Source organism: Equus caballus, chromosome 2, assembly GCF_041296265.1.
Source record: "Equus caballus isolate H_3958 breed thoroughbred chromosome 2, TB-T2T, whole genome shotgun sequence".
NCBI lineage: Eukaryota > Metazoa > Chordata > Mammalia > Perissodactyla > Equidae > Equus > Equus caballus.
Window position 1 is genome coordinate 41,191,215 of NC_091685.1, and position 20,091 is coordinate 41,211,305.

General features: G+C 44.2%; 1 protein-coding gene across 5 annotated transcripts in view; it reads right to left on the bottom strand.

Annotated features, from left to right (window-relative positions):
• Nucleotides 1–3,368: 3,368 nt before the first annotated feature.
• The window catches only part of UBE4B (ubiquitination factor E4B), a 122,745-nt gene continuing 106,022 nt past the window's right edge, over nt 3,369–20,091 (bottom strand). For all 5 annotated transcript variants that reach the window (XM_001915315.6, XM_070260965.1, XM_014737657.3 and 2 more), the window contains 6 exons: nt 19,338–19,482; nt 14,569–14,703; nt 11,712–11,903; nt 5,798–5,972; nt 5,067–5,213; nt 3,369–4,735 (listed from right to left, as the gene is read on the bottom strand). In XM_001915315.6, the coding sequence (XP_001915350.2) occupies nt 4,674–4,735; nt 5,067–5,213; nt 5,798–5,972; nt 11,712–11,903; nt 14,569–14,703; nt 19,338–19,482 (856 nt within the window). In that variant the 3' untranslated portion in view covers nt 3,369–4,673. The remainder of the gene's footprint in view (nt 4,736–5,066; nt 5,214–5,797; nt 5,973–11,711; nt 11,904–14,568; nt 14,704–19,337; nt 19,483–20,091) is intronic.

Below are 20,091 nucleotides of genomic sequence, written 5' to 3' on the forward strand. Positions count from 1 at the left end.
AACAACTATATTGAGATTTATTCTGTGCCAGGCAGGCAGTCTTCTAGATGGTAGGGAGACAGAACGGACTAAAATCTCTGCCCTCAAGGGGTACACTATTTTGTGGGGGAAATAGACTATAAAAAAGTAAATAATATAGTCTGTTAGATAATGATAAATGTTAAGGAGCAAATGCACAGAAAGGGAATAGCAAGAAACAGCAAAGGTGGGTGAATGAGTTACAATTTTAAAGGTGGATGAATGAGTTACCATTTTTAAATACTGTGGACTCACGGAGGTAGTATTTGGTAAAGACCTAAAGCAAGTAAGGGAGTGAGTGATCCATGCAGTTATCTGTGGTAAGAGGACTCCATGTAGAGGGAGTAGCAAGACAAGGACCCTAGCAAGGGTGCAGAGCGTGCCTACAGTTCAAGGAGGGCAATGAGGCAAGGACGGTGCAGGAGTTGGAGAAAGGGGAAGGTGTAGGACATGAGGTCAGAGAGATAATGGGGTGGGAACATATTGCCTTCTAGGCAATTGTAAAGACTTCTTTTATTCTGAGGGGATTGAAAAGCCATTGGAAGGTTTTGAGCATGGAAGTGACATGATCTTAGTTAAGTTTTAACAAGATGGTTCCAGCTGCTGTTTTGAGAAAGGAGAACAAAGGAGAAACAGGGAGACCCAGTTATGATGCTATTGCAATAAGCCAGAAGGCTGCTAACAACGACTCAGACCAGTATCAGCAGTGGACCTAGTGAGAGAAGTGGTTCAATTCTGGGTACACTTCGTAGGTAGAGCTGAGAAATTTGTGGACAGACTGGATAGGAAGAGTGCAAAAGAGGAGTCAAAGATGACTCCAAAGTTTTTGGCTGAGTGACTTGGAAGGATGGAGTTGCCATTTACTGTGATGGGGAGACCAGGAGGAGCAATTTTAGGGTGAAGAATAAGGAATTAACTTGGGTATCTTCATTCTGAGGGCCTTTTAGACATCTGACATCTGGTGTCTGCAGTGCAGGAGAAAGGTCTGGGCTGGAGATACCAATTTGGGGGTCAACAGTGAGGGGCTAGTAAGGAAAGCCACGAGACTGAAGTTATTTACCCATTTATAATGAAGGTTGAGGGGCTGGCCTGGTGGCGTAGGGGTTAAGTTTGCACGTTTTGCTTTGGTGGCCCAGGGTTCGTGGATTTGGATCCTGGGCTCGGACCTATGCACTGCTCATCAAGCCATGCTGTGGCGGCATCCCACACACAAAGTAGAGTGGCACGGATGTTAGCTCAGTAACAATCTTCCTCAAGCAAAAAGAGGAAGATTGGCAACATATGCTAGCCCAGGCCCAATCTTCCTCATAAAAAACTAAAAAATAAAATGAGGGCTCAGTCTAGAGCTGACACCAAGGCTAAAGCCCCAAAGCCCTTTCCAGAGTGCCATCCTGTGTCTTCATCTCCTTGGGCATTCTGAACTCGGACCATTCTGGAATACTGCTACACAGCAGGATTGGTGAAGGGGTCTCACTCTGAAGCCCATATGGCCTAGATTTGCACGCCAGTTGCACTGCCTGACCTCCTTCATACAGTTGTTGAGGTTAAACGAATTACTACACAGAAGAGTGGCTGGCACACAGAATATGCTCATGAAATGCAAATTATCTACAACCAAGGGGGGCTCCCTTCAGGCCAACGCTAGCTGACACCAACGTCAAGCTGACAGGGCACTGTGGGTGTTTCCTTCAACCAAAAACTTACCTAGTCAGATGGGGCCTATTTATGGCCCCTCAGCACTCCCAACAAAGACACTGAAATTCACTATTTTATGTACCAAACTCAAAGGTTATAAAACCTGAACAAAATAATCTGCTCAGCTATTTTTTTCAAAAGGTATTTTATCCACTCCTTTAAAAAACCCACACAAGTGAGTCACAAAACGAGTAAGAAGTTATTTTAATCATCTTTGTCTCAAGGATCATTTCTCTTCTGTGCATCTGGTCTCCAGAGCCTCCTTCCTATTTGACCATCTTCCTGTATCCAAGACCTACTTTTAAAATATTTTGGAATTTATTTTAATACTTACAATTAACAGATTGAAGGCAATCACAATTTCTATAAAACAGTAACCCTGAGACTCTAAAAACAGAAACATGAAACATCTTCCCCCTAGAGACAGTACAGGCAGGAGACACGCCCTGCCCACCCTGCCCACACAAGGTCCCTGAGAGCTCCAAACTCTGAGTATGCAAACCGACGACTGCACGTGAAGGGATAAAGCAGCATCCTATTACATGCATGGGGACACACGGGGCATGCAGATAATACGACAGAATCTGTGCCTGTGAAGAGTTTATAATCTGGTTGGAGAGCAAGCAATACACATTCATGAGATGGATATACCGATAAAACTAGGCCCAAAACATCGTAATTTCATAGGCATATACATATACAAACTTAGTAAATTAACAGAATTATCTGCATGGTGGGATTGCAGGTGATTTTCATTTTCTTTGTTTGTTTGTTTATTGTCTAAAACTTTTGTTACAAAGAATACAGTATATTTTTTTGGGAAAAAAAGTGGTGTAGTACAGGGGCTGGCCCAGTGACATAGTGGTTGAGTTTGTGCATTCCACTTTGGCAGCCCGCGGTTTGTGGGTTTGTATCCCAGGTGGGGACATATGCACTGCTTGTCAAGCCATGCTGTGGTAGCAGCCTGCATACAAAAAATGGAGGAAGATTAGCACAGATGTTAGCTTAGAGCCAATCTTCCTCACCAAAAAAAAAAAAAAAAAAAAAGTTTACAAATGTGCTCAAGATAAGTAGTAGCTGTGGTGGCTAAGGGCATGGGCTCTGGAGCCTGGACACCTATTCTTCCACTAACTGACCAGGTGACCTTGGGCAAGTCACCTAACCTCTCCACAACCCATACCCTCACCTGTTTAAAAAAACAAAGATAACAGTATCGTCTTCTCAGAGGATGAAGCCATAAATGTAAAGGCCTCGGCAGTGTGTGGCACATAGGAAATGCTGTATAAGTGCTCGCTATTATTATTTCATGAGCTGATAGGTACGGTTTTGTAAACTACAGTGGCTAAGAAAATGCTGATGAAATGGGTTGGACTTGAGTAAGAATTTTAAAGGTCAGGGAAAAGATATTTGAGAAAGGGCAACAATTTGAGAATGGAAGAAACTGAATGCGACCAAGCTTAACCCCCTCAAACAAGCAAACAGTGAAATGAGAACCAAATGGAGCATCAAGACGGACACAAATACGAAAGTTTTATTGCAAAAATCGCAGCTCCTAACCGGCCCCAGAAAAGATAATCCAGCATAGGCAAATTCATTGGGCTCTTGTTCTTTACCCACCCCTTTGTTTTCCACAAAAAGAAGAGACTCAAAGAAGATTCCTTCCGAATGTGCATCACCATTTATTGTAGTTTGCGTTAGGAATTGAACAGAGGACATGGTCTGTGGAGGGGGAAAAAAGGAAAAGAAAAGGAAAGTATGTTTTTGTAGACTTAATTTCTTCAAAACACTTTATGGTTTCAAATCCTTTTTTACCCCAAAGGAAATTCAAGAATTCAAGTATGTTAAGTAGGGAGCAGTAATACAAAACGTCTCATGTTTGCGTGCGTGTGTGTGGGTGTGTTTGTGTGTGTTTTTACAAGCAGACATACTTCCACATTTCTTGCACCCCTTTTTTGCTTTGGTAAGGCCAAGCCCCAAAGGACACGTCATACAAATGACCCCTGCCTCGAACTCACAGACCCAAGGGTTGAGGAATTTATTTACCTTCATAGGACAACTGGAAAGGCTCCGAACTGTCACGTGGCATTAGAAACACCAACCCCCCTCCCCGCCAAAACCCTAAGTCACGTAAATCCTGACGTGCTTCAACACCTCCTTTGCTGCCGTCGCTCCTCAGATTCCTAACAGAGGGCCTATTACAAGGACCAGAGCAACAGGATTCTCTTCATTTTGTTTAGAATAAAAAAATTTTAAAGGGACATTTCAAAAGAAAAAAAAATAAAAAACTGAAATTCAAATTCTGAAAATATCTTGCCTTTTTTATTAATCATGTCATCTAACACCAATTAAAAAAACAAATATGTGAATATGATATAAAAATACGATCCCAGGATTAACACTTCGTCGCAGGCACAGTTATCTCACAGAATATATGTTGGAGGGGCCAGGGATAGGAGTTTATTTTTGTTTTTGCTTCTCTTAAAAAAATCCACAGCAGTGCAAGTAGGGTCAGGAAGAGAGAGGGCGGGAAAAAGATTCTTTAGCAGCAAAATGTCCAAGGTTCTCTAATCACAATCAAATCAACGGATACTGGATTTAGGGAAAAAAAAAAAGATGAAGGGGATGCTGCCCAGACCCACTCGTCATCAATTACTAAGACTTCTGTTGCAAAAGCCCCAAATTGTGACGTATGAAGGACGTGCTTTCTTACACAAGTAATCATAAAATGTGTCCCTCAAGCTTTTGACCAAGTTTGTCACTTAAATATATGTACAGGAAGTGGGCTCTTCTTCGCATTCACGTCCTTGCAGATCTCCGCCGTTTGGTCCCTCCGGGGGGCTCTCGGGGTACACGGCCGCATCTGGCCTCCAACGCTGGAACAGCATTCTCACCACTGACGCTGCATCTGCTTCCTCGCCGGCCTCGGCTGCTTCTGGCAGAGGGCGGGCCAGGGGCACGGTTTAATGATCACTGTTCTGCTTCTCTCTCATCCAGGCATGAATCTGTTCTTTCAGTTCGGGCACTGAGAAAAGAAAAGGAGAGGATTAATGCCCCAGATGGGAGGGCTCTTGGGAGAGATGATGCTTGTAGTTCTGCATAAATGGAAAGAAAAGGCCATTCATTCCCTCCTTAAACTGAAGATGGAAGAAGAAACAGGACGTGGAAAGGAAGGCCTAGACTTCTATAATGAAGAAGAGCAAAGAGTGGTTTCTGTCTTTTCTATTAAATGTCATAAACCATGCAGTTTCTGGACTTGAGAAATGTCCCCCTCTGATCCGTCTCTGCTACACGATTTTGGTTCCACTGCTTGGTACTGACGTAGGCGCTGCAACTCAAGCTTCGCCCTCCTCTACCTGGTTCCAGCATGCTCTCCGTCAGCGTCTGTCGATTGAAGGGGTCCGTGGGGGAGTTCAGCAAGTGTCGCAGGATGATGGAGCGGTCCATGATGGTGCCGGAGGGCAGCCGCACTGGGTCAGTCATCAGGGTGTCCATCAGAGGGTCTAAAGAGACAAAGCAAACTCTAACAATAGAGCCCACAACTGAAAAAGAACACAAAACAAAGCCCCTCCTATCAGTGAAAAATATATCCATAGGAACAGCAATCAAATGGCCCCTACGGGGCCCCCAAGTTTAGAAGGATATGAGCGTCAGATAAAGGCACAGACACTGCCTTTTGTAGAGGGGAAAGTACCCTTTTGTCAGCTACCGCTGGGAGGAAAGAATACAGAAAAAAGAGAGCAGGACAGACAAAGCCGCAGGCCCTCAGGGCTCTGCAGCTAGGACTGCAGGCTAGAATCCTTCATGCCAGGACTTCTCAGAATTCTTTGAAAATTCAAATCCCCACTTGCAAAGGCAAGGCTGACCTTAGAATCTTCAGGGTTATTATCTGGCTTAAAATGAGGCTAAGGACTTTTCCCTTTTAATTTACCATATGAACTAAAAGTAGGCAAATGAAATTTCAGACAGTGTCTCAAAAAGTAACTATATTAAAAAAATGAAAAGCACAGAATATCCTCTTTTAATGTCACATACTTCAAGTTAACTCAAATCAAAGAATTCAGCATGGAAAAGAGGGCCTACTTGCCTCTGAACTCGTCTGGCGCGTCACTGTAGTCGATCTCCGCGCGCGCGTTCTTGGCCACTATCTCCTCCACTTTCTCAGCAAGAAGTTTAAACTTCTCTATTGCTATCGTTGATTTGATGCCTGCTTTCCGCATCTTCGAAATAACTTCTTCAAACAACTCTTTGCTGTAAGATCTCTGCAAATGAGGAAAGACAATGTAAGACAAACATATTTTAAGTGGAAAAACGCAAGCCGCAGAAAATATCCAAAGTATGATTTGGTTTTTTTTTTATGTATATAAAAATACTTTCACATGGCTATAACTACATAAAGACTGGGATAACACACATCAAACTGTACAAGGTCATTACTTTATTCTGGGGACGGCTTCAGGATTGAGACAAACGATGGGAATTTTTAAAGTTTTGAATTATTTTACGGCAAAAATGCATTTCTATTAAAATTTAATTAAAAAGAGGAGGGGCCGGCCCCGTGGCCGAGTGGTTAAGTTCACATGCTCCACTTCGGAGGCCCAGGGTCTCACCAGTTTGGATCCTGGGCGCGGACATGGCACTGCTCATCAGGCCACGCTGAGGCGTCATCCCACACGCCACAACTAGAATAAACAACTATGTACTGAGGGGGATTTGGGGAGAAAAAGCAAGGGGGAAAAAAACAAGAGAGAAGGAAATGTAGTCTATTTCAGTCCTTGCAAGGCACTGTGTCCTAGCAGTGTATGAGAGGAGCTGGGTGAAAACAAGCCAATATAGTTCATAATCAATAGGAGCTTTCTCCCATTCACTGTCAATCTTTAAGATGTTCCACACTATTAAATGTCGGGTGCTCTGCTGACAGGAGCAGAAGCGATTTATGGCTACAAAAGTAGGAGGGAGGGTGTAGAGGACAGATGAACCTTGACTTGAGTTCTGGCTTTACCATCTACCTGCTGTGTGGTCTCAGGAAATCCCTAACTCTCCCGAGCCCGTTTCCTGAAGTGTAAAATGGGGGTAACAACATCAAAGTCTATCATATTTTGCATTTATGGGAAGAACACTGGCCACTTGTCAAAGCAGAGACAATGATGCAAACCTAGGAGGGGAATGATCAAATCTGAGCCTCTGAAGGACAGGACCATAACCTGTGACCTGTTACTTCCACACAAAGATTCACACTAACATCTTTAGGCTGAATTCATCTCAATCCTGGTCTTCTCTGAGAATGCTGGATTTTGAAATTCCTCAATCTTTCTTCTTTCCTTTTTTACCTTCAGCTTCTACATGAGTGCACATGCTTACCTTCTCTCTCCACACACTCCCACAACCCTTATTATACCCATGCCGCTGAGGGGAAGACAGAGGACAGGGCCCAGCAGCGACAATCCTAAAGCCATCTTTACAACCCTGGAAAGTGCAGAGAGCCTTGCTTATAGTTTTTTGAAACTAAATTACTACATTAATTCAACAAATACTTTATTTGGTGCCTACTTATTATGAGCCAGGTAAGTGGTAGTCTCCATCCCTTTGGGAAAGGGCACAGGGGATAAATGACCAAAAGATGACAGTAAGATGTTAGAGGGGCAAAAATGCACTGGGAATTACTGAACCTTGGGCATTGCTATAGACACTACTGAGAAGATTTCACCTTGAACTTCTCTTTGTAACAAGGAGCCATTCCTAGCCCACTTGTCATCTTCATAAAACATCACCTACTCTATTTCTCAAAAGATGACTTTTAACCAACTGACTTGTGCTTGTAAGTCAACTTCCAAGACAGAGCAGTGCAGTGGGAGCATTATCGGAAATCAAAAAGTTCCTACGAAAAGGGGACGTGGCATTCAGCCTCAAAGAACAGTATCGATGCATCGAACAAATACGTATTACTGAGCGGCTGCTTCAAGTTTGGTGTGGGCGGGTCAGAGGAGAAGCAAAGACGTTCCTGACTTCAAGGATCTGAAAGAGTGGTTACAAAGTTAAACACAAAAATATCTGCAAGTCACTTATCTGAGAAAGGTGTAGTATCTAGAATATGTAAAGAACTCTTATAACTCAACAAAAAACACAAGCTAATTTAAAAAAATGGGCAAAGGACTTGAATAGACATTTCCCCAAAGAAGACGCACAAATGGCCAACAAGCACACAAAGAGGTGTTCAACAGTATTTGCCACTGGGGAAATGCAAATCAAAATCCCATCACCGTGGACACCGCTTTACTCCCACTGGGGTGGCTATTTAAAAAGAAAAAACAAAACAGAAAATAACAAGCGCCGGCGAGGACGTGGAGAAATGGGACCCTTGTACATTGCTGGTGGGAGTACAACAAGGGGCAGCCGCCGCCGAACACAGTTCAGCAGCTCCTCACAAAGTTAAACACAGAACCACCACGTGACTCAGCAATTCCACTTCTAAGTATGTACCCAGGAGAAGGGAAAGAGGTAGCCAAACAAACACCTTTCTATGAATGTTCCTAAGAGTGTTAACTACAATAACCAAAAGGTGGCAACGACCCAGATGTGCACTAATGGGTGACTGGATAAACAAATCATGGTATATCCATGGAACAAAGTATCATGGAGCCGGAAACAAGAATGAGTACGAACACACACTACAACAGGGGTCACCCTTGAAAACATCATGCTACGTGAAAGAAGCCAGTCACAAAAGGTTGGACGCTGTATCATTCTGTTGATGTGAAATGTCCAGAATAGGCAAATAGATACATCTAAAAATAGGTAACATACAGACAGGAATTGGACGAGTGACTGCCAGCGGCTGGGCTGAGTGGGGAATGGACAGTGACTGCTTAATGGACATAGGATTTCTATCTGGAGGACTAGAAAATATTTTGGAACTAAACAGAGGTGACAGCTGCACAACACTGTGAATGTACTAAATGCCACCAAACCGTCCACTTTAAAAGCGCTAATTTTATATTAGGTGGATTTCACCTCCAGAAAAAAAAAAAAGGAAGATTGCACGAGAGAAGGGAGACTTCCGATGGGCTCTTTACCATTTATTTTTTAATGGAACGTGGTGTGAACAGACAGCGCTTCACAAAAGTCACATCTCCAATGCCCCCACAGAGCCGGAGTCCGCCCGCAGAAGCACAGCCGGACGTGGCCACCACGCGGCTCACCGAGTCCCGCTAAGTCCCTCTCCTGGGCCCTCTCAGCTCCAGGGAGAACGGTCCTGCTCCACACCTCCCCGGGCAGGGGCTCGCTCCTCAGGTTTGTGAGTGTAAAGCTCAGCGGCTCTTCGTGCTGCTGCCTTCTGTCAGCTCTCCTGGACACCTGTCTTTAGTCCGCTCTTGGTGCGCACAGAGAGCAGTCTCTCAGTTTCTTGCCTTGCACTGCTGCCTTCTTCTTCTGGCTTTGTCTTCCCAGGGAACAGGACACACCAGAACAAACCAAGACCCCGGTCCCCAAAGGAGAAAATAAAGTTCTGCCACCTCTCCTCTGAAGCTTTCTAGCCTTCCGTCTTCCTCTCCCAGCCCCACAAACCCTCTTCCAGAACAATCAAATCAGCAGGCCCCTAATCAGCTTACAGCCAACACAAACAAAAAATGCCCAAGAACCAAGACAAACACTACAGCGGAAAAGGAAACAAAAAGTCCACTTAAAATCTGTTTTTCTCCACATTGTGTCACTGGCAGTTGTGCATGTTTGCTTCACGGGTCTAAGAGCAGGGCTATTTAGACATTCCAGAAGACCCACGGACCACTGAGTGGAAACTGCTGTCTAGGAATCAAGCCAGGTGCCACAACAGGCCACCACCGCAATCCACAGGCATTACCCGAAGGGGGGACGTTTTGTTGGTCACCAAGAAAGGGAGCTGGAGGCACTCCTTTGTCACCCACTTGGTTTTCACTGCTTCACTGGGTGTGCTGCGGTCATCCACACTGCAAACTTTGTGTTACACTAACCGCTTGCGATGTGGCAGCCACAGCAATACGTGCCAGGAGAAAAGGGAGCACTCCAAATGACTCTTCCAAGTCTCTTAGAGTAAAAATGGAAGAGTCCCTGGGACGTTCCACCCCCGACCTCTTCCAGGCTAGAGAGGCCCAGCTACACTCTGCCTCTGCCGGAGGAAGATGACAACCTCGACTGGGGAGCATTTCCATTGCCTTTCCCTCTCTACACGCTACAACTTATCCTCCATTCTAAATACGTGCAGTATTATATAGCTGTAGGCTAAAAAAGCATTTTAGTATCTCCCCAGAATAACTGCAAACTCCTAACCTCCTCCTTTACCACTACTTTTTATGGAAAAACTGCTTTAGACATACGTGGTTTTATTCATTGCAGGCACTTTGTCAAGACCACACCTCTTGTTTACATCTCAAAGTACCTAGAAATGTGAATTATATCTCAATAAAGCAGTTATTTTTAAAAAAGTAGTCACAATTCCCCTGTTTTAACCCTTGGATGAGATATGAGTAAGGAATCTCCTTGAATGCCTACTGATAGTTAACCTGAGATGTGAATAACATTTGGATAGACAGCATGAACAAAGATGGAGAGACAGAGATGAGCATGGAACTTTTTGGGTGTTTTTTTTTTTCCTGGTGAGGAAGACTGGCCCTGAGCCAACATCTGTTGCCAATCTTATTCTTTCCCCACACCACCCTCCCCGCCGCCCCCAGAAGCCCCAGTACATAGTTGCATATCCTAGTTGTAAGTCCTTCTGGTTCTTCTATGTGAGATGCTACCTCAGCATGGCTTGATGAGCAGTGTGTAGGTCTGCACCCAGGATCTGAACTGGCAAACCCTGGGCCACTGAAGTGGAGCGTGTAAACTTAACCACTATGCCACTGGGCCGGCCCCGTTTTTGGGCATTTTAGGTGGAGAACAGAGAGACTAAGAATATAGGCTCAGGGCTAGACTGCCCGTATATGAATCCTGCCTCCACCCTACACTAACTCTGTGCAAGCTGTTTAACCTCTCTGTGCCTCATTTTATTTTAATTTTTATTTTTTTGCTTTATCTCCCCGAACCCCCCTGTACATAGTTGTATATCTTAGTTGCAGGTCCTTCTAGTTGTGGGATGTGGGATGCCGCCTCAACGTGGCCTGACGAGCAGTGCCATGTCCGTGCCCAGGATCCGAACCCTGGGCCGCTGCAGCGGAGCATGTGAACTTAACCACTCGGCCACGGAGCTGGCCCCTGTGCCTCATTTTAAAATGAGGAATCTAACTAAACCTCTATTACAGGATTTTGTGAGGATCACATGACTGAAAATAGGAAAAGTGGTTCAAACTTCGTATACAGTTAATAAACATTAACTATCACTATGTTGAAATAATGCAGGACAGAAGAACACGGGGGAGGAGGAAGGCCTCTATGAGAGTATTGGAAAGTCAAACACTGAGGCTGGCAGGGGCAGCCTGGACTAAACTGGCAGCTGTGGAAATGAAAAACAGAAAACTGAGAGGATCAGGAGGGACACAAGGAATAAAGGTGGGGGAAATGTCAAGATAACCAGACAAGGCTTGAAACCTAGAGCCACAAAAGTAACAGCAGCGCTAAAGCAGCGGACTTGGGAAGAAGATCTGGATTCCCTGAGAAAACCTGGGAATGTAATGGGTTTGTCAAGTAAGGCCCTTAGCAGGATGGGTTAAGAACTCAACTAGAGACAGATCGGGGAGGCAAATCTGCTCTTTACCCCCAAAGGAAAACAATCAATTCATCTCCATTTACACCAGACAAGTTCCCCTTGCCACTGTGGTCATTATTTCCATTTACAAATTAAAAACTTCTCAAACCACATTTTGAAAAGTATCACCTTCCCTCATTCCAAGTGGGGAAAATCCAGGGAGAGATGGATACGTAATCGCACAGGGTCTGCCAGGAAATCCAGAGAGAAGCAAACCCAGGTCACCCAGTGGAGCAGCCCGAGCCCCAGCCTCCCTCTGAAACCGCCTGCTCCCTTGGGCACTGACCTGGTCGTCAGCAATGGCTTTAGCAAACCGAGCACAATCCAGCTGCAAGTAAATATCTGTGAGTTGGTCCAGCAGCTTCTTTGGTTCAAAGCCGTATTTCTCAGGGTTTTCAACTTTCAGGTCACGGCACTTGGGACCACAAAGTTGCTGGAGATTAAAGTTCAGCATCGCAGCCAATCGGGGTCCAAGTTCCTAGGAAATCACAGGATAAAGGACAATTCATGCTGTTGAGACAAGCGAGAAGGACCAAAAACTCCCATTTCAGTGGAGGCACAGGAATTGGCAGGATTAATCTTCAAAGAATCCCTTACATGTGCTGTGTATCAGAAGCTGAAGAAGGATATTATATTCAAAATTTTCTTTACTCGCCATCTCTAATCCAGTAATGCTAATATTTAATAGGATGTTGCATTTTGATGGAATACTTATAAATATCAATGAAAGGCAATATTTTCTTTAAATTCATGCTTTCAATTATAAAAACAAGGATCACTCCAAATTTGTTGAGAAACAGATAAACAAGGGGGAGTTATTCTTAATTCCATCATCATAACACAAGTCACAGAAGTTTTAGAGTATGTTCTTTCAGTCATCATTCTGTGCATTATTTTTGTATAAATTTCAGAAGTCCCTGGCAGTTCAGGCAGTGTGCTCTGATGCAAAGAGGGCAGAAATGCGAAAGAAAGAGAGAGAATTTATGTCTTGATTAGTTTTAAGTCTAGCCAGTGAGACAAAGCAAACTTAAATGAAACAACTAAAAAATAATTATCAAATAACATGCAATAACCCCACAAGATGACTCCTCACCTAGTACAGCTGGGCACACAGCACTTTAAGCAGACCTGAGACGGGAAAACCTGGCTTAGATGAGAGAGCGCGAGAGTAAACACCGGCCACAAAAAAGGAGAAGTGAAAGCTTTTCTAAGTAACAAGGTTTTCACTGAATTTAGTGATTGGATTTACACAAACTGAACTCAAACCCTGCTTTTCAAGAACCTGCTTCTACACAACGTAGAGTACTCTTGTATTTAATTCTTAAGAAATTGTGAAATAATGGAGTGATAAGAATAGGATAGAGTTGGTATTTTTTTTTTGAAGTGGGACATTTTGAGCTAGCCAGCAAATCAGTGTAGCAGAGGAAAAGGAAACATCGAAGCAGGCCAGCAAAGACTGAAGGCAGAAGACTACGGCCAGGGGTATAAACAGATCAATGAGAAGGCCTCAGAAAAAAAAAAAAAAAAAAAAGAATTTTGGGGGCCTGCCCAGTGGCGCAGCAGTTAAGTGCACATGTTCTGCTTTGGTGGCCCGGGGTTCAGTGTTTGGATCCCAGGTGTGGACATGGCACTGAATGGCAAAAAAGCCGTGCTGTGGTAGGCATCCCACATATAAAGTAGAGGAAGATGGGCATGGATGTTAGCTCAGGGCCAGTCTTCCTCAGCAAAAAGAGGAGGATTGGCAGCAGTTAGCTCAGGGCTAATCTTCCTCAAAAAAAAAAAAAAAAAAAAAAAAAAGAATTTAAATTGACATGAAAACATTAGACTTAGCTTTCAAGAATTTCCTTTATAAAATGAAGAATTTAGAACTAAAAATAGGCTTTATGATAATTTAGTATCAAGTAATTTTTACAGTTTCCTACCTTCTAAAAATCAAATAGCACTGCCATTGGAGCCACTGAACACAAAACGAAACACGGTTTAGTGCAGGGATCGGCAAACTGTTAGCTGCAGGCTAAATCCGGCCTGAGGCCTGTTTTCACCAAGTTTTACTGGGACACAGCCACACTTGCTTGTTTATGTGTTACCTGCGACCGCCTCTGCACTGCAACAGCAAAGTTGAGTAGCTGTGACAGAGACCGTTGGCCCACAATGACTAAACTATTTGCTGTCTGGCCTTTATAGAAAAAGTTTAAAGAACTTCCATTTGCAAACTTTTACGGGAAGCAAGTGTCTGAAATACCTTGTTTAAATTAGTTGCAGTGTCTTATGCTTTCAATGGTGAGCTCTGTTTTGTTTCAGGTTCCACTGCTCTTGTGCTGAAATCTATCTATGAAGAGACAAGGAATGCCAAGGGGAGCGAGGAGACATCTCTGGAGTCGCACACAGGCTGGGCTGTGGTGACAATGTTCCAGGGAAGAGTGAATACGGAAACTGAAGGACACGTGGTAAAATTCCACCCCATTGTAACCTTGTCTCCGTATAGCCAACTAACTACCGAGTCTCAGGCTCCTTGCCTTCTTCACTACCCTCGTCCTAGCCACACCACCACGCTTCTCAACGGTGTGTCGGGCGAGGGAGGCCGAAGCAAAGCGGGGATCTTCAGTTGTCGCTGTTTCAATTTCTGAAACAGGACCCAGGCTTTAGAAATCATGTCAAGGCCAAACATTTTGACTACCTTTGATCTATCATAGACTCAAATTATGGCTCTCATTAACCTTTGCCTTCTTGAGTGTAACAAAGCTACCCCTAAGAGAGCCAGAGATCTTACACATTACCAATTATTTCTACGTAGTATACTCTAACTTCTAACTGATGTTATCTTATACTTCACCTATAAATAAAATATAGGAACCAACACCGATAAAAACATGTCATAGCTTCAACATTAATAATTCAACGTGCTGCCTAAGCAGAAAGTGAATTAAGTTATCTTCGAAGTGACCGCTCGCAGACTTTAGTCTATCAACAGAGCGCTGTGTGTATCAACTAGCATAACCGGGAACAGAATCAGTAACGGAATTTCACTTTCAGTGACCGCAATGCTGAAATGTCCAGGATTTCTACAACTCTATTTAGTTATAAGCGATAGAATCTGAATGTGGAATCCAACAGACAAAAGAAACACCCTGAGTTCTACTCACTGGTCTGAGGAACGGCTTCTGGACCTGCTTCGTGAGGATATGGAACATGTCCACGGTTTCTGTGGCCAGGGCAAGATAGGAGCGCGAAACACGCTCGTCCTGAGCAAGCTGAGACTGACGGGCCTGCTGCTGATCCTACGAGACATTGAACAGAAGCCAAACACATCTCAGGACGGGTCGGCAACTCACCAAAATGCCAAGTGCAGAGAAAAACACAGTCAGCTCATAACTGGAGAAGTGCGTAACAAAGCCAGCATTCTTACAGAATGACCTAACAACTCACACCAGCGAATCTTCCAGATAACTCAAGTTTATTCCTTTCCGCATCAGAACTCTTTAGGACTTTGAATAAGGTGACCGTGGCACATTATTTAACTCACAGGAGACTCAGTTTTCCCAATGATAAAAGAAGTCCCCATCAACGTCTACGCAGGATGAAATAAGCGAATCTTCGTGTCATGCCTAATACACACTGGCACTAATAAAGGAGAGTTCATTTCCCTAAATAACTTTTACTCAGGCAGCATTAGTTTAAAAACATGTGATGTGTTACGCTATGACACTAGGTCTACAGGTTTTGCCCTCACATCAAGCGCCTGTAGACTGCTAAGCTTTTGAAGTTTGTCTTTCCACGCTGTTAGGCTGTCACCCCTTCCAAGTGTCAGACTGCGTGCTTCTGGCACCATCCTCCTCCAATTCTGCCATGGGCTGGGAAACAAGATGAAAAGCTGTATTTGACTTACGGGTAAAATAAAGTAGAACACTGAAGGCTCTGAGATGGATAAAATGCAGGAACATCAGTAAAGACTCAAATCCTCCATCTGCTCAGAGGCCAGTTTACTTTATGTTGGGGGAGGGGAAACAGCTAGAACAGCTGAAATTGCCAAACGAGTGCCCCCTGGGTAAGCGCCTTCTGAGTACGTGCTCGGCGGAGATTCTGCAACAATTCTGCTGGGTGACCTGTCCACTGCCCCTTGGTCAAGAATGCGCCTACTGAATGGAAGGCTGAACCAGGGAAGACACAACAGCAGCAAGGGGGGAACTACCTAAATGTGTGTCTGGGTGTCTCATTTATTCATCGATAAATGTTATCCATCCCCTTCTACAGACCAGCCCCTCCTTCAGGCACTGGAGATAAGAGTACAGAACAAGACCAATAGGGCTCCTCGCCCTCATGGAGCTTAGATTCCACATAGGGAGCCAAGCAATAAACAGACAAACACCCAAACAGATACATAATAAGTCTGATAGTATGAAGAACTAAGCACATAAGGGGAGAGAAACGGTGCGCTGGGGTCAGGGGATGCTATTCTGGAAAGAGTGGTCAGGGAAGGTTTCTCTGAAGAGGCGACATTTAAGCAGATATCTGAAGGAAGTGAGTCAGCAAAAATCTGGGGGAAGACTGCTCCAGGTACAGGGAACAGTAAGTGCAAAGGCCCTCATGGGTCGGTGGAAGGGCAAGGAGGCGAGTGTGGCTGGGCGGAGTGAGTGAAGGGAAAGTGGCGAGGCTGATACTGCAGCGTCCTCTAGGCCACTCTCTAACTCTGGATTTCACCTGGGAAGGGAAGCCGGAAAGGGTTCTGAGCAGAGTGGTGATAAGGAGTGGATTGAGATTTTATCAGGGTGGAGACTGAGATCAAATAGGGGGCTATTACAGTAATAAAGGTAGAAGGTGGCAGTGGCCTGAAGGTGGGGGGAAGAGGTCAGATAATGGATATATTTTAAGGTAGAGCCTAGAGGCACTTGGGGGGGAGGGTGGGGGGAGGAGAGAAAGAGAGAAAGAGAGAGAGAGAGAGATCAAGGAAGACTCCAAGGTGTGAAGCCAGAGCAATTAGTGGAATGCAGCTGTCGTTTAGTGAGATTGGGCAGACTCAGAGAGCAGACCTGGAACAACACCAAGGGTCCAGTTTTAGACAAGTTTGAGATACTTATTAGACCACCAGACAGAAAGACACGTCAACAGCTGGTTTTGTAGGTCTAGGATCAGGAGAGATCTGAGCTGGAGAAGCACATCCTGGAGTCTTCAGAATATAGATTTAAAGCCTCGGAAAAGATGAGATCACCGAACAGTGATTTTCAACTTGGGGCATCAGGTCATGTGTGGGAGTGTTTCTGGTTGCCCAATGACTTAGGGTAGGAGGGTAACATCACTGGCATTAAATGGGGATGAGCAAGAGATGCTAAATGCCCTGCAATGTATGGCGCAGTCTCTCAAAATAAAGAATTATTATGACATAAAATTCCACTATGCTCAAAATACCAACTAGACCCTCACTGAGTGACCACCCTAGAGAGCAAGTGTGGAAAGAGAAGAGGATAAGTCTGAGGGCTGAGCACAGGAGTCCTCCAACGCTTAGAGGGTGGGGAGGTGAGGAGGAGCAGGCAGGCAGGAAGTGGCTTCAAAGTCAAATAGAAATAGCACTTGTTAGGGATTATTTACGCCCTTTCCTATCCATTAACACAGAAAAATCAATATACTTGTTTGGTTGTCTCATAAACAAATGCTATTAAGAACTGACTGTGAACGAGATAATGTGCTATAATCCCTGATATGGGATTACATATTATAATTACATAATACATATAATTATATATAGCACATGTACAATATAAGCTGGTCCAAGATAAGAATCACGAGTGACATAAAGTGGGCACTACAAAAGTGTAGAGAAAGGTGAGACTCTGCAGCTACACTGACTGGGGAAGGCCAACAACGGAGGAGTATTTGGACAAGACCTTACTCAAAGAACAGGCAGGGGGCTGGCCTGGTGGTGTAGCGGTTAAGTTCACGCACTCCGCTTCGGCAGACCAGGGTTTGCTGGTTCGGATCCCAGGTGCAGACCTACACACTGCTTGTCAAGACATGCTGTTGCAGGCATCCCACGTATAAAATAGAGGAAGATGGGCACAGATGTTAGTTCAGGACCAATATTCCCTAGCAAAAAGAGAAGTATTGGCAGTGGATGTTAGCGCAGGGCTAATCTTAAAAAAGAAACAAAACGGGTAGGATTTTAACACATAAGAATAGAAAGTAGAGCATTTTGGACAGGGGATTGTCTCAAGGCAAACGAAACAGTAGGAGCTACACATCCCGAGCACTTTCCGTGGGACGGTCCTGAAGTCTAGGCCATCTTCCGCCTGTCCTCATCAATCTCTGGCAAGGCAGGAATTCTCTCTGATTTATGGGTGAGGAAAGAGAGATTAAGCAACTTTTAATATGTGGCAGTGCTAGTTCTCAAACCCAGGGCCCTGGACTCCAAAGCTGGGGGCTCTTTCACCAGGGTCTCATCTGTTTCCCCAGCACATTCTGAGGGCCTGGGGACTGGTCCAGATGAGTTGACTGACTGCAATGGAAGGTAAGCTTGGCAGGATGTCTCAGAGCCACCCTGGGGAGGCGTGGAGCATCAGGCCTGGGGCTGACTCCATCCTGAGGCAAATGGAGAACAACGGGAGGGAGGTTTTGGAGGCACAGTAACAGGATAGTTTAAGGTGCGTTTAGAAATGAATATGAGGGTAGTGGGCAGGACAGACTGTAGACGATGCCAGTACAGCACCGATGAAAAAGAAGACAACCACTACCCTATCCCAAGAACACAATTAGAGGGGCTCAAGGAGCATGGTGTCATGGACACAGAAGAAATCTGGCATTCATGGAAGCCCCTCGAAGGGTTTAAGTCTGTAGTTTAAGTATGTTGGCTAGAGTAAGATGTAAAATTCTCATCAAAGCTGCAGAAATACTTGAAATGAAAACCCTCCCTAAACGTGTTTCAATACATTACTTTTAAGATACTTTTTGACTCCACAGCATTAGAACCTCAGCAATACTTTCATTTTAAGACTGCTACTGCAAGTAGAGAAAAAGTAGTCTTCCCATATCGTACGTGAGAACTCCTTCTGGAAAGCAGGTCTGATTTGGAGACTAACCACATCAGGAACAGAACTGACTAAAACACGAAGTCACCAGCAGCTGTCAAGGGCCTAGAAACTGGCCAGGGAACCATCTAAACGGATGCAGTAAACGTCAGGAGAGGGTAGTATGCTGTCACTGGCACAGCATGAATTTCTTGCAGAATCTGGCAGAACAAGCCTCTTTTCAATTATTAACTGAATATAAAAACCAAGATCAATGGAAAGGAAAAAACTCCCCATGAGAATCCTTAGTTATTTACAGTATTTGTCTAAAGAAGATCATAGGAACAAATCAAATTCTTGTCTAGTAGACAGACTTCTAGAGACTTATTTCCTAGTTACTTTCCTAAATCTTAACGAACATATTCAAACAATAAAAGCTCTTCTCTAAAAAAGCCCTTTAAAATTAAAAAGGTAGATAAAGTTTTCTGGACACATTTTTGAAGACTTCTCAACTCATTTCTGAGCTTTAGGTCAAGTGTTTAAGTTTTCTCCTATCCCCAACCTGGGATATAACTGCATAGAAGCACACAGTGGGAGGTCACAGGTACAGTCATGTATTGTTTAACGACTGGGATATGTTCTGAGAAATGCGTCGTTAGGCGATTTCGTCGTTGTGCAAACCTAGATAGGAGAGCCTACTGTACACCAATGCTATATGGTACTAATCTTATGGGACCACCATCATATATGCAGTCCCTCGTTGACCAAAACATCATTATGCGGCACAAGACTGTACCGACAAGTAATTTAGATCTAAGTCATCAGACCCACAAATGCAGCCCCTGAAGCAGAGCTCTGCCCAGGTCCAAAGGTAGCTTCCCTGCAAAGCTGGGCCAGTATCTGGACTATGGCCTCACCCGGGGCAGCTGGTCCCACTGTTCTTTGTTCTTCATCTCTTCTTGCACTTCGTGGATCCGCTTCAGAGACTCCAGACTTTCGTCGAGCAAAAATGTCGTGTCATTTATCAGCATGTTTATATAGCGAACAAACTGCTTCCCAGAGCTGAAAAGCCAATTACATGGTCCATGGTCATTCATCTCCCTGAAGCAAAACACTACAGCAGATCCCAGAGAAAACGGGCCTCCACCCAACATGCCAACCATCTTGCCCTACAAGACTGTCTACACCTTAGCACAACTCAGGCACTGCAGAGGTGAGGTCAAGGACTACCAAGTCTCTCCTTATAATTTGTTATTCTTTTAAATTAATTGTGATAAGCTCATTGCAGTAGAGTGCTGAAGACACCATGCATGGCTCATAAGAGCCAACTGCTAATATTCTGGAATCTTAGAAGTAGATTCCCTTGGCAGCTTAAATTTGGCAGCAGTGGAAGTATTTACATCCCAGAAAACCAGCAAATGCTGCAATTTTTTTTTCTCCAGAGAGTAGGTTTACCAGCACGCCCCTGGCTCCTTCCCTCAAGGATTTTAAGTAGAGAAAACATTCCTCCAGACTAGAAAAGAAAATATGCTTAAATTCACCAAGATACAAAGAAGACACAAATAATTACCAACATATAAGAGATAAGAGAACTACTGATACAGTTACTCCTCATTATAAAGAAAGACACAGTGAAGAAAAATTAGAAGCTGCAATATTGATGAAGTAGGA